The 11576-nt window shown below is 44.1% G+C and overlaps 2 protein-coding genes across 2 annotated transcripts; one reads left to right on the forward strand and one right to left on the reverse strand.

The window, feature by feature from the left end:
- Window positions 1-757: 757 nt before the first annotated feature.
- Window positions 758-7808, reverse strand: sfxn2 (sideroflexin 2). Its single transcript, XM_020108411.2, has 12 exons — window positions 7356-7808; window positions 5013-5253; window positions 4482-4652; window positions 4288-4386; window positions 3705-3780; window positions 2918-3003; window positions 2446-2506; window positions 2281-2347; window positions 2153-2202; window positions 2026-2075; window positions 1887-1934; window positions 758-1486 (listed from the first exon to the last, which is right to left on the reverse strand). The coding sequence occupies exons 2-12, from the start codon at window positions 5165-5167 to the stop codon at window positions 1387-1389; spliced, it is 963 nt and encodes a 320-aa protein (XP_019963970.1). The 5' UTR covers window positions 5168-5253; window positions 7356-7808; the 3' UTR covers window positions 758-1386.
- A 141-nt stretch (window positions 7809-7949) lies between these two features.
- arl3b (ADP ribosylation factor like GTPase 3b) lies at window positions 7950-10998 on the forward strand. The gene is made up of 6 exons (XM_020108412.2): window positions 7950-8105; window positions 8552-8695; window positions 9156-9272; window positions 9424-9474; window positions 9651-9836; window positions 9939-10998. Exons 1-6 carry the CDS (start codon window positions 7974-7976, stop codon window positions 9984-9986), a joined length of 678 nt encoding a protein of 225 aa, XP_019963971.2. The 5' UTR covers window positions 7950-7973; the 3' UTR covers window positions 9987-10998.
- Window positions 10999-11576: the final 578 nt, after the last annotated feature.

Here is an 11576-nt window from a genome sequence, read left to right on the forward strand (position 1 = left end):
AAAGTAGTTTTCAGCTACTTGATTTTGTATTTTCTAATTTTGTGAAATTTTTATCTGTGCAGAAAAAAATAAAATAAATTCAGCCTTAAAAAACGAACATTTACCTGTGGAAAACAGTGATGAACATTTATTTGTTTTACCTCAGTGAAGGAAATCATTAGAAAAATATTAACTTAGAATGATAATAATCTTAAATTGCAGCCTGAACAACAAGCTCTGGCTTTAAACAGTACACAGAAATTCAGTTTACAATGAAGGAGAAAGAAGATGTATCGGCAAACTACCTTTGAATCTGTAAAACTGTGGTTACTAAAAACTCAAGATATGTCTTCATCTATAAGTCTTGTTATTATTATCTACTTCCCTTTTCTGTCTCCTTTTAATTGTCTATTTTTAGTAACTGTTGTTCATTGAGGATTTTGCCTCAGCGATTTTTTTTGCATCTGTAAGTTGGTTCTGTTTCTTTGTCTTTTGTCTCTTTAACATCAACCTGCCTGGGACTGCAGATGAAAATTATTCTAAGACTATCTCTGGGACGTGTATATGAACCATTGTTCACCAATTGTAAATGTTACAACTAATAGTCCAGTGCACATCAGACTGTAAACAACTGACTACAGCATTTGAGTAATTATGCACAGCTCTTCAAAAACCTTTTTTTTATTTGTTCACAGACAAGTCTCTCTTCACCTTCTTCTCCCTTGTACTGAATATAGTACATTTGATTACAAACAGAAAAATACACATCACAGAGAAGTGTAATCCAAATATTTGTGTGGTTTTATTCCAGTTTAATCAAAGGTTACAAAGTGAAATGATCCAACTGGCAAAACTCTCAAAGATAAATCATGCAAACAAGTCAGCAGAGGGCAGCATCCACCTTAAATCAAAACCGTTTCAGACTAAAGCTATGCATAGAGGAACAGTTTGGTTCCCCAGTAAAGCTGATAGGTTTAAAAAAAAAAAAAAAGTCAAGCAGCATTGTTGCTTCTGCCACTTCGTGGAAGGCACAGACTGTAAGGAGGGTTGACAGGAAAGAGAACAACACACTGAAGAGGTAAAGAAAACGACGGACGAGTCCATGAAAGACAAACCAACACAGGGATGTTAATCTGGAAGAGCAATGTGCTGTTCCTGAGAGGACGAGATCATTTGGTTTCTCAGCAGGAGTTTACTTTGCCCCATTCATCCGCCATGTGTGATGTAAGAAAACAGAAATCATTAAGACTCTGAAGAAATATATGATTGTAACCAAAATCCCACAGATGAGCACCGATTTGAGGACGTCGAAGTTAATCAGCGTCATTTAATAAAAATGAAGACAAACGACACAAACAGCATGTATCCGGTCTTGTGTGTAGATAACAGTGATCAGCGCTCTCAGCCTCAGAGGCCTTTGTTGAAGTAGACCCGTTGTACTTTGTCTCCGTATTGAGACACGATGGAGTCTCTCAGCTCCGGCTCCAGCTTCGACACGGCCATGGAGCTGTGAGAGAGAGAGAGAGATGGTGATGAAGGATGAGAAGGAGAAGAGAAGAGCGGTCAGGATCAGTTTGATCAAACAAACAATTGCTTACGCAGACTAAACAAACCAATCATCACTGATAGTGAAAATCTTTTCCTTCGAAAGCTTTAAAAACATTTCCAGGTAAATGCACCCTATCAGATATCAAAATCTGAAATTACAAACAAAAGATTATATTCAGAGGAACATCTTCCACATTGCTTCACTCTCAACCAGACAATTATCTAATCTTCATGAAAGGTAAACATGTGGAGAAACTCCGTGGTCGGTTCTCCTGATTTTATCTGCAGGTCATGTCAGAAAATGGCTGAAGCTACAGCTCACGTGTCGGCAGGTGAAAGTACAGAAACCGGTTCATTACCATCTCTGAGGAAACAGGGAGCAGGCGGCCGGCACCATGAAGATTAAACTTCAAAAACAGAAAAAAAAAGGAGTTAATTTTTATTTAACCATGAAACTCTCCGAGGACATTAAAGATCCCGTGAACCTCTTCTACTTACAACACGCCCACCAGCATCACTTGAATTGGTCCGTGGAGGTACGTGATTCTCTGTGAAAAGACAGAAGGAGAGTTGAGAACAGATGCACACGATGATGAGGAGAAGGCAGCGAAGACAAAGGTCTAACCTGCATGAACTTGTACTTTTCCATCCTCTGCATGATGATGGGGAGAATAACTGACAGAGGAAAAGAGAAAAATATTAAGAGAGGAAGATTCAGTAACATTTTTTATAAAATAAAACCTCTCTACGTACTCATTCCTGGTGCAGCCATGGTGATCCGAGAGATGACCACCTGCGTGATGCCTTTTACTGCAGCTTTCTACACAGGAGAGAGTTAATTATATATAAAACAACAGCTATACTTTTATTTCAAACAAATACATGACTGTGTGTGTGACGTGTGTCCAGAGTGCTGACCGTAGACTGCCCCAGTTTGTTCCCATTTTCATCTGTGACAGCGATGCCATTTAGAATTTCCCTGAGAAAGAGAGAGAAATGATATTGAACACTGATGTTGTGTGTCTCATTATCAACCATGAAGCCACATTGTTAGACAATGACGTGCAAAACTGGCTGAGATATCCCGAATTTCAGTTTTTGGTGTGCGTCAAGCTCCAAAAACACTTCCCATGAGTCACCTCTACACATCCTTAGTTACATGCTCGCATTTTAATACCAGTAATGCAGCATGAACACTTCATTTATCATCCAACGCAGGAAATGTAATGCTGCGTTTGTGGCTTCTGCTCTGGAGAAGGCGACTTTCATTTCACCATTGAAAATCTGCACAATACAACACGCAGTAATCCCCCCCCCCCCCCCCCCCCCCCCTGCCCCGCTCCACATATATTTCTTTTAGGAGTTCAAAGAGAAACACAGCAGGACTCACTGTTGCCTCATCATAGGAATATTAACACAGTTGGCTGCTGCCACCGCTGCAAAGGGAACCCAGCGAGCCACAAGAGGAGGAGCTTTCTGCAGGAGGAAGAGAAAAAAGAAATACGTCAGCTGTTAAAGACACAAGCCTCGATATAGAACACTGAAAACATCCCATCAAAAACATGATAACAGGAGAGTAACAGTCCCAGTAGGTTTGGTCAGTTTAAGTTTTTGTACCTGACGTTAATAATAATAATATGAATATCTTTGCTTTTCCTGGTTTGACAAGTGAAAACTTCAGCTGTGTAATTTTTAGACTTACAATGGATTATTTATATTATCATATATTTAATTTACTTACATATAACAAGGTACCTGATTAAATCTCTGTTGGTTGATTTATTAAATTGCTGATTTGGGAAAGGAAAAGACATCTGAAGAGACACAGCATGGCTTCTGTTGCCTTGGTCGCACTGAGCCATCACCATGACAACTGATCAAACTCCATCACTGATGAGGACTGTTCCTGACAATCTCTTTAAAATGGGTTTGAAAACAACCTGAACTCAAAGTCTCACAAGCTTGAACTGCACAGAGAGAATGTACTGAATCATCCAACTATCATGTGACTAATAAACTGTTTATATATTCTATAAACGTATTTATATCATTGACCCTGTTGTCTTACAGAAGACACACCTGCAAAATGAACCGTCTCAAACTATCCAGACGTGTTTGGTGATAATCAGACATGAAGAATGAATCTTGTGCAGGAAACAGTAAGTGGGTGTCTGTACCTTTGTGTAGAGGTTGAGTCCGACTGCTGTGGCCAACGCCGTGCTGGTCGCTGTGATGTAGGCTACTCCAATCTGCCTGAGAGACACAAGGCCGCAACTGTTTTCACATCCACTGCTGTTTAACACTTGAGGCGCATTTGTCATCAACGTTCGATTTACGGAAACGGACAAAGCCTTCTGTCCGTGCTCTGCGTCTATTTTGTCCGGAACGGTGCATGTTTCCCTGAAAACTAACGGTTACAGATGAAATGTCTAAATGAAGCAGAACCACCAGAAACTGTGGAGAGCCGGGCAGACAATGGTCGAAGCGAGACGACCACAGGATACAAAGACATTTCAACAACTTTTTGAGGGGAGAATATATGATGTTACTTCACCAGATGTGTTTCTGCTCATTTCTGCTCTTGAGTGGATGAATTGATTAACAATCATGCAAAGGTAAGGGATGCATGGAAGTCGTTTAATCGTTTGAATCTGACATTTCTCTTCTCCAGTCCAGGGGGTGGTTCGTGCTCGGATGGGGATCTTGTGAATTTGGGACCGTCCACATGACGAGTGTTAACGGAGTCTTACTAGAACTTACTTGGGAGTGATTGGGGAAGCAGCGTTGCGGTTGGTGTAGTTGACCAGAGCGTTAAAAGACTGATTCACCCACTGCCAGAACACCACAGCAGGAACTGTCCTGGAAACACACAGTTATGAGACCATGACAGTTTTCTTTTTTCGAAACTGCAGCAATGGGTTAAAATGCAGCTCGTCTTGTTCGCGCCTCACTACCTGTAGAACTGCAGCATGCAGCCGGTGATGGCCATGCCTCCGGGCACCTGGAAGGACATGCGGCCAATGAGGTTCATGCGGTCTCCTGTGTCTGGGTGGAAGGCCGAGTCGTACAGCTTCTTAGCATAGTGGAGCTGCTCCTCAGTCGTGCCAGGGGGGATGGATCCGGCCCTGCAGAGCATCAAAGAGTGGAGCACTCACTACCATAACGTGCAGAAGGCATCAGTTGCCTGCAGACACATTCTTATGCAGCCGGTTTTTTGAGTTTCTACTCATTTTTCATGTTCAAACTTGCAGGAAGACACAGCTGAAATGCACACAACGGATTTGGGGGAGGGGAAAGTTTTAAACATATCTCTATATACCGTGCATCATTTTTATCATTCTGCCTAAAGCTCTAACTCGTGACTCATTTAAGTATGCTTTTGTTTTCTCAAATTATGTCACGCATAAATTCCACTCCTACAAAAGGTGGTGGGATGTTTGTTGCTGAGACACGGAAGTTATAGTTTCTGTGTCCTTTATTCTTACCTGCAGCTTTCTACGAGAGCTTTTGCTTCGTCCAATCGCGAGTCAGGTAGCAGCGCTGTTCGACAGTCGGTGACGTTGAAGAAGTATTTCAGTCGGCCCATAAATGTAGACTGATCCCATTGTGGAGCGTCGATGTCAAACGAGCTTAAATCCATCGCGGTGGTTTAAAAGAAAAGAGTCCAGGACCTAATGCATAAAGAGGTTACACTGCAGAAGGTCACTGGGCAGCTGCAGCTGAAACCTGGAGAAAGAAGAAGGTTAATGTCACAAACTGAAAATTAGATGATACAACAGAGGAAGACCTCAGCTGATCCTCAAGTCTTTACTGATTCACAGTTAACGAATGAATAACATGGCTGGTTCATGCTTGAAATCGTTCTTGTTAAAACCAGCGAGGCCTCAACTGAGCTGATGTAACATTTACAGATTATTTGTCAGATTCCTTTACCTTTAACTACAAAGTGTGTGTAAGTGTAGCAGCAATAATACTGATGTTAAATATTTTGTGATTTTTCAAATGTGAGGATGTGTTTTTGTTGGTTACACAGATAAAATCAATATAAAACTGAAAATAGTTGCAATTAAACCAATTGGGGTGAAATTAAAATAAAACTAGACATAATTATCATCATTTTATTACAAAAGATTATTCTAATCGCACAAAATGATTTACTAAGGACATAAATTGGCTTTGAAGGAAACGTATGTGAACACCTGGAACCAGAGTCTCAGAGATGCAATTCATGGATCTTAATGAAAAAAGACTCAGTGATATCTATTAGTATGAGCGGTTTAGTGCAGATTGATTGAATTTAAAAGGGATTGTTAAGAGGTACGAGCTCCACTGAGTGCCATTCTAGTTTTTACGTTGAGCATCACACCAAGTTCTTCGGCTGTAGCCGCCTCCCAAGCTGTTAAGTAAGTTGCTGTTACCTCACATGCATCCTTGGGTTCAAACAAAACATATCTCTAGACCAACAAAAACTCCTGTTCCTCCCTAAAAAATGATCTCAGCCTAAACTTCATCTGAAATCATTGACCACCTGCTGGTAAATGGTTCCACAGGTCGTCATTCTGCGTTTTTTTGCAGCCGCAGCATTTTGCTGCTTATTCTGCATCGGGAGGAACTACAACCTGCTGACCACAGCTCAAAACATCGCTCTGTACATCTTCATCATTCCATCGCTAATGGTTTACTGCAACAATTTTGTGAAAAGAGAAATCTCACAGCAACATTACGCTGCCCTGTGCAATCTTTGGTAAATAAAAGGGCACATGGGGCGAGGAGTGTATCGGCGCTCTCTGGAGGATCAGCCTGGTTTGAACTGGATTGTTTGTTTGGAAAGTAGGGGAAAGGCCTGACGAACCTGGTGGGGAACATGGATCACTAATCAAAGCGACCCTTGTATGACACGTTGATAACACAGTCTGCAAAAACTGGCCCTGACAGGCTGCACAGGATAAAGCTCCCATTGGAGAAACTGGGTCATTAGACTGTGATAGAAACACTTCACTGGTGGTGACATCAACTGCGTGAGTTGGTGAAGGGGTTTGTGGTGTGGGTGAGGGAAGAAGCTGAATCCAGATCTAATTCATATGAATGTAGTTGCTCTCTGAATGCCATTCTAGTTATATCTGTTATGTGTGACCAACGACAAAAACCTGGGAAGTATTTCAGAGGAATTACTTTCACTAAAATACTGAAGAAGAAAATAAGCAGCTGAGACTTTGGCTGTTATCAAAATAGTTGTAAACCAAATAATAATCCCAGCTCTAACACCGGTGGTAGATTATTCAATAACAAAGCCTCTGACCTCCTCATGTGTTTGGAATGTGCAGATGTTTGTGTGTCAAGTGACCACGAACACCAGCTGTCACACAACAGGAGCCGGTCAATAGAAGTGTATTTAAAGTTATGATGGATCTAAAACGTGGTGGAGTAGAGATGTTTAAAGAAAGTATTTAAAGTACAAGCTGTGTACTTTAGTAGTGCACAGAGCGAACAGAGGCTTCCTGAGGTTGACAAACTGGATCTGCAGGCCACGAGCTCAGCATGCTCACATGTGACAGAATGTATGAAACTACAGACCGATCATGTTAGGTTCGAGGTCATGTGTGTTGCAGGAAACATGCAAGAGAATCACATGTGGCAGAATCACATGTGTGTGGACAGAGTGAGGTGAGGTGGAGGCTGTCAGGAGACACACAGCAGAGACGTCCCAGTAGAGTGATGCAACATCTGCCACAGTTTACCAGCGGACCCGTGGAGGAGCGGAGACACAGGTGAGCGGGAGACAGACACACGGAGGCTGCGGCTCCGATCACACCGCAGCTTAGTCTTACCTGAGAGGCGCCTCCGCGGAGCAGGAGCTGTCACAGCCGAACCAAATGTGACCGAGGAGGCTCAGGGCACAGTGGAGAAATGTGCACGTGGCAGGTCCTCGTCCAATCACAGGCCGGGGTAGCCACCACCACCCCCCCCTACTACCGGTGAAAACACACACACACACACTGTGGTGTCGAGTTAGCCCCTTGTAAACCCTCGTGCTAACTAGCTAGCTCACTAGCTTCCCTGGTGGCGTGGCGGGTTTCGACCCCTCGCGCAGAGATGAAGGATGTTTATCATGAGCAGTGACTAAAAGTGACGCAGCCACAGTTCAAACATACAAAAGTAGCGCGCAGGTTATTGTGACCCACACTTAGCATGCGGCTAACTGCTAGCTTACTGCTAGCTAACCCCCCCCCCCCCCCACGTTGCATCTTCGCTCAGGGCGCGTTCAAGTGTTGTTGGGGGGGGGGGGGAATCACGCAAACGACACATCAAAGTTGTTTTTTTATCGTTGCCTTGTTTTATTTCTACATGACATTTGGCCGATTAATACATGTTTCTAAATAAAAAACGATAAACAATCGAAATGAATGAATACACAAAAACGTTCAATAGATTTACTACACGTGAAGATGGAATTGTGGGGTTTTCCCCGACAGCGCGTGAATGCAGCACGGGAATCGAGTCTCGTACGTAGCGGTGCGTGTGACGTCACCCCCCTTAGTAACCCTCGGCGGCGTCTCCGGGAGAGAAGCAACAAGATGGTGAGTTCGGCTCCGTCCCGGTCCTCGGACCCTCGCGCTTCTCTCACGCGGAAACATCGACGCAGACCGTCGCGGACATTTTACCCGACGAACAGTTCGCGCGCGACTTGTCGAGAAAGAAGCTGCGTCGTTCGTCGCTGCGCTCCGTTATCAGCGGGAGGGGGGGGGGGGGATTAGCTTTAGCACGCTAGCTGTGTTGAGCTCTCATTAGTGGGCAGCGACACAGCAACAGATGAGGTGACGGGCTGCAGCTGCTAGCGTCGTTAGCATCGTTAGCAGGGAGCTTTTTTAACCCTCCACCCAGAGCAGAAGGTGGCGACTGGTAGAAGAGTGCACTGTGCCCGTGAGAGGAGCGGCTGCACGGGGAGGAAGGTTCCCCCCTCTCGATGGTGGATCTCACGCTGCCCCCTCACCCTCTCCCTGTCTCTCCTCTCTCCTCGCTGCAGGGATTACTGTCCATCCTGCGTAAGCTAAAGAGCACACCGGACCAGGAGGTGAGGATACTGCTGCTGGGTCTGGACAACGGCGGCAAGACCACCCTGCTCAAACAGCTGGCGTCCGAGGACATCAGCCACATCACCCCCACACAGGTGAGGACACCCAGGGGAGGCAGGACACAGGGGGAGTCTCCATTAGAGGCCACGAGACAGGAAAGAGCAGAGCAGGAGGATCGAAATGAAAGTTGAATGTGTCCACTACAAATGATTTATTCTGAGTGTCCTTTAGTTGCAGCCGCTGTGGATGGATGTTGATACCAGGTCTGAGACTAAAGCTCTTCAGGGGCCAGGACTCCTGGTCCTCCTTGTCCCTGGAGACACACCATGTCTCCGGGCTGTTTGTTTGGGCTCGTTGTCAGGCAGCAGAATTAATTCAAGACCGACGATCACACACACACACACCTGATAAATCTAAACGGCCTCAAGCTTTTGCACAGTTCTGGTTTCTGACGGTTACTGTCGAGGTTGAGAGGCTCCTCTGCAGATGTGTGGATCTATAGAACAAGAAGTGACATCAGTTCACTTGTCTAAGGCTCTTTTGTGTTTCCCCCAGGGATTCAACATTAAGAGCGTCCAGTCTCAGGGTTTTAAACTGAATGTCTGGGACATCGGAGGTCAGAGGAAGATCAGGCCGTACTGGAGAAACTACTTTGAAAACACCGATGTGTTGGTGAGTGGATTTTAACACAGCAAGGACGCTGTATTTTACTTTATTGAAGGTTTTGCTCTGCAGTGTTAATCTACTCTGCCTCGGTGAAGTGACTATTTTAAACATGAGCACAGAGGAGCTGCTGACGATGCTAACCTCCATTTTGTTTCAGATCTATGTCATCGACAGCGCAGACAGGAAGAGGTTTGAGGAAACCGGTCAGGTAGGTTGATATTTTATGTAACGTATATCAAGTCTTCTCCATTATTGCCTCATCACCAGCAAATGTTCCAGCAAATACTGCTCGTTCCGACACGAGGGAACCGCTGCTGTCAGTGAGAGTGTGTGTGTCTTAATGTGTAACCAACAGTAATGTGTGTGTGTGTGTGTGTGTTACAGGAGCTGGCTGAGTTGCTGGATGAGGAGAAGTTGAGCGGCGTTCCCGTTCTCATCTTCGCGAACAAACAGGACCTGCTGACCGCCGCCCCGGCCTCCGAGATCGCAGAGGGTCTCAACCTGCACACCATCCGCGACCGCATGTGGCAGATCCAGTCCTGCTCCGCCCTCACCGGTGAGGGGATCCAGGTGAGTCGACCTTTTCCCTGTTTTCTCCCCTTTTTTTTTTTTTTTTTATGATCGTCTTTATTTTGCTTCCTCTCACCATGTTGTTCTTGAATCCACTTCCAGGAGGGGATGAACTGGGTCTGCAAGAGCGTCAACTCCAAGAAAAAATAGCTTCGCTTCTAGTCTTCTGCTCCTCGGGAGGAAATGGCAGCAGCAGCACACACACACACACACACACACACACACACACACACACACACACACACACACACACACACACACACACACATCCTCCTGAGCCTTAGTATGATGAGATATACCTGTGAATGTAAACACACTACTAATCCAACATGGACCTGGAGTTTTAATCCCCTTCATCCCTGTATCACTGATTTATCAATCCACACATCGTCCTGTGTTTGTCTCTAGAAAGAGGAGAGGTGGTGGTGGTGGTGGTGGTGGTGGGGCGGCCCATGCCAGGAAATCAACCCCCTCTGCTACTCCACAGTCCACCTACGTCACCACCAGTGTCCCAGCCAATCCCAGTCACCGTCCGCAGCCCGTCACAACCTCAAACATTCCCGTTAAACTGCTCTTTCATTGGAATTCCATCTTATTCTCTAAACTGTTTCGCACGCTGTCCTGGAAACCAGCTCAACTACCACCTCCGCCCACTCATTCCGTCACTTTTCTTATTTCCATCATTCCACGTCGGCTGTAAGTGCGTTTCCTGCTCTGTTTGAAGTGAGGTATATTTTTGTAACTGTTTTATTTATGGTGAAGTACAGCGTAGAGTGCTCTTAAAACACCAGTGTGTGTGTGTGTGTGCGTGATTTTAAGGATGTCCAACTCTCCCCGATAAAGAATATTACTGTACATGTTAATATGTATAAAAAAGATTATGAGGAACTACATTTTTTTTGGATCAAATGTAAATAGCTCAGCCCTGTGTTCATATGTTAGGTTATGCACATGTTATAGAGGATTCGTTACCCTGCTGTACTTTGTAATCTATAATGTTTGCATATCTAATATATGCTGGTAGATTTTTAACAAAGGTATGTACTGTATTATCAGCGTGTGAGGGAATTCACTCTTTGGACGTCTCCTTTTGATATTCTTGAATGTAATCTGTCCAGAATTGAAGGTACTGTAGGTGAATTAAAAAGTGTCTCAGAAATCATGTGGTGTTGATTATTGAGTTAAGTTGTTTCCTCCACAAACAGGATGATGCAGGGTCTTGTTGTTGTTGTTGTGTCTGACCAGGCTCTCGTGCTCACGCACCAGTAGCAGGTGGAGTCAGCTGTTCATGACAGTCACCAAGCCTGTGGAGAGGCCTCTGTGGACGACAGCAGAGTAATGACCCTCCCGAACACGTGTCCTCTGTTTGTGTTACTGCTGAAACAACATAAAGTCATCCTAATAAATACATTCTGTAAAGCTAGTTCACTCCTGAACCTGAGATGACTTTCAGGTCTTAACTAATTATTCAATTATGGGAGATGTGGTCAAAAATGATAAAAGATTAAAAAGAACTATAAACTACAAAAGTCAGTAAATGAAGTTTACAATATACCACAAGAAGAAGAAAGTAAAACACCGAACACGTCCACATCAAATGTGTCATTTTGCTCATAATATAAAAACAAGATTACTTGAATAAAAGTTTATATTCGTAATTGCTTTTTACATATTATCCTGAGAACATAACTCAAATCTAACTAAAGAACTAAAAACTTGCTTATTTCTTTTAAATATAAT

The sequence above is a fragment of the Paralichthys olivaceus genome, chromosome 21 (genome assembly GCF_024713975.1).
Source record: "Paralichthys olivaceus isolate ysfri-2021 chromosome 21, ASM2471397v2, whole genome shotgun sequence".
Lineage (NCBI taxonomy): Eukaryota > Metazoa > Chordata > Actinopteri > Pleuronectiformes > Paralichthyidae > Paralichthys > Paralichthys olivaceus.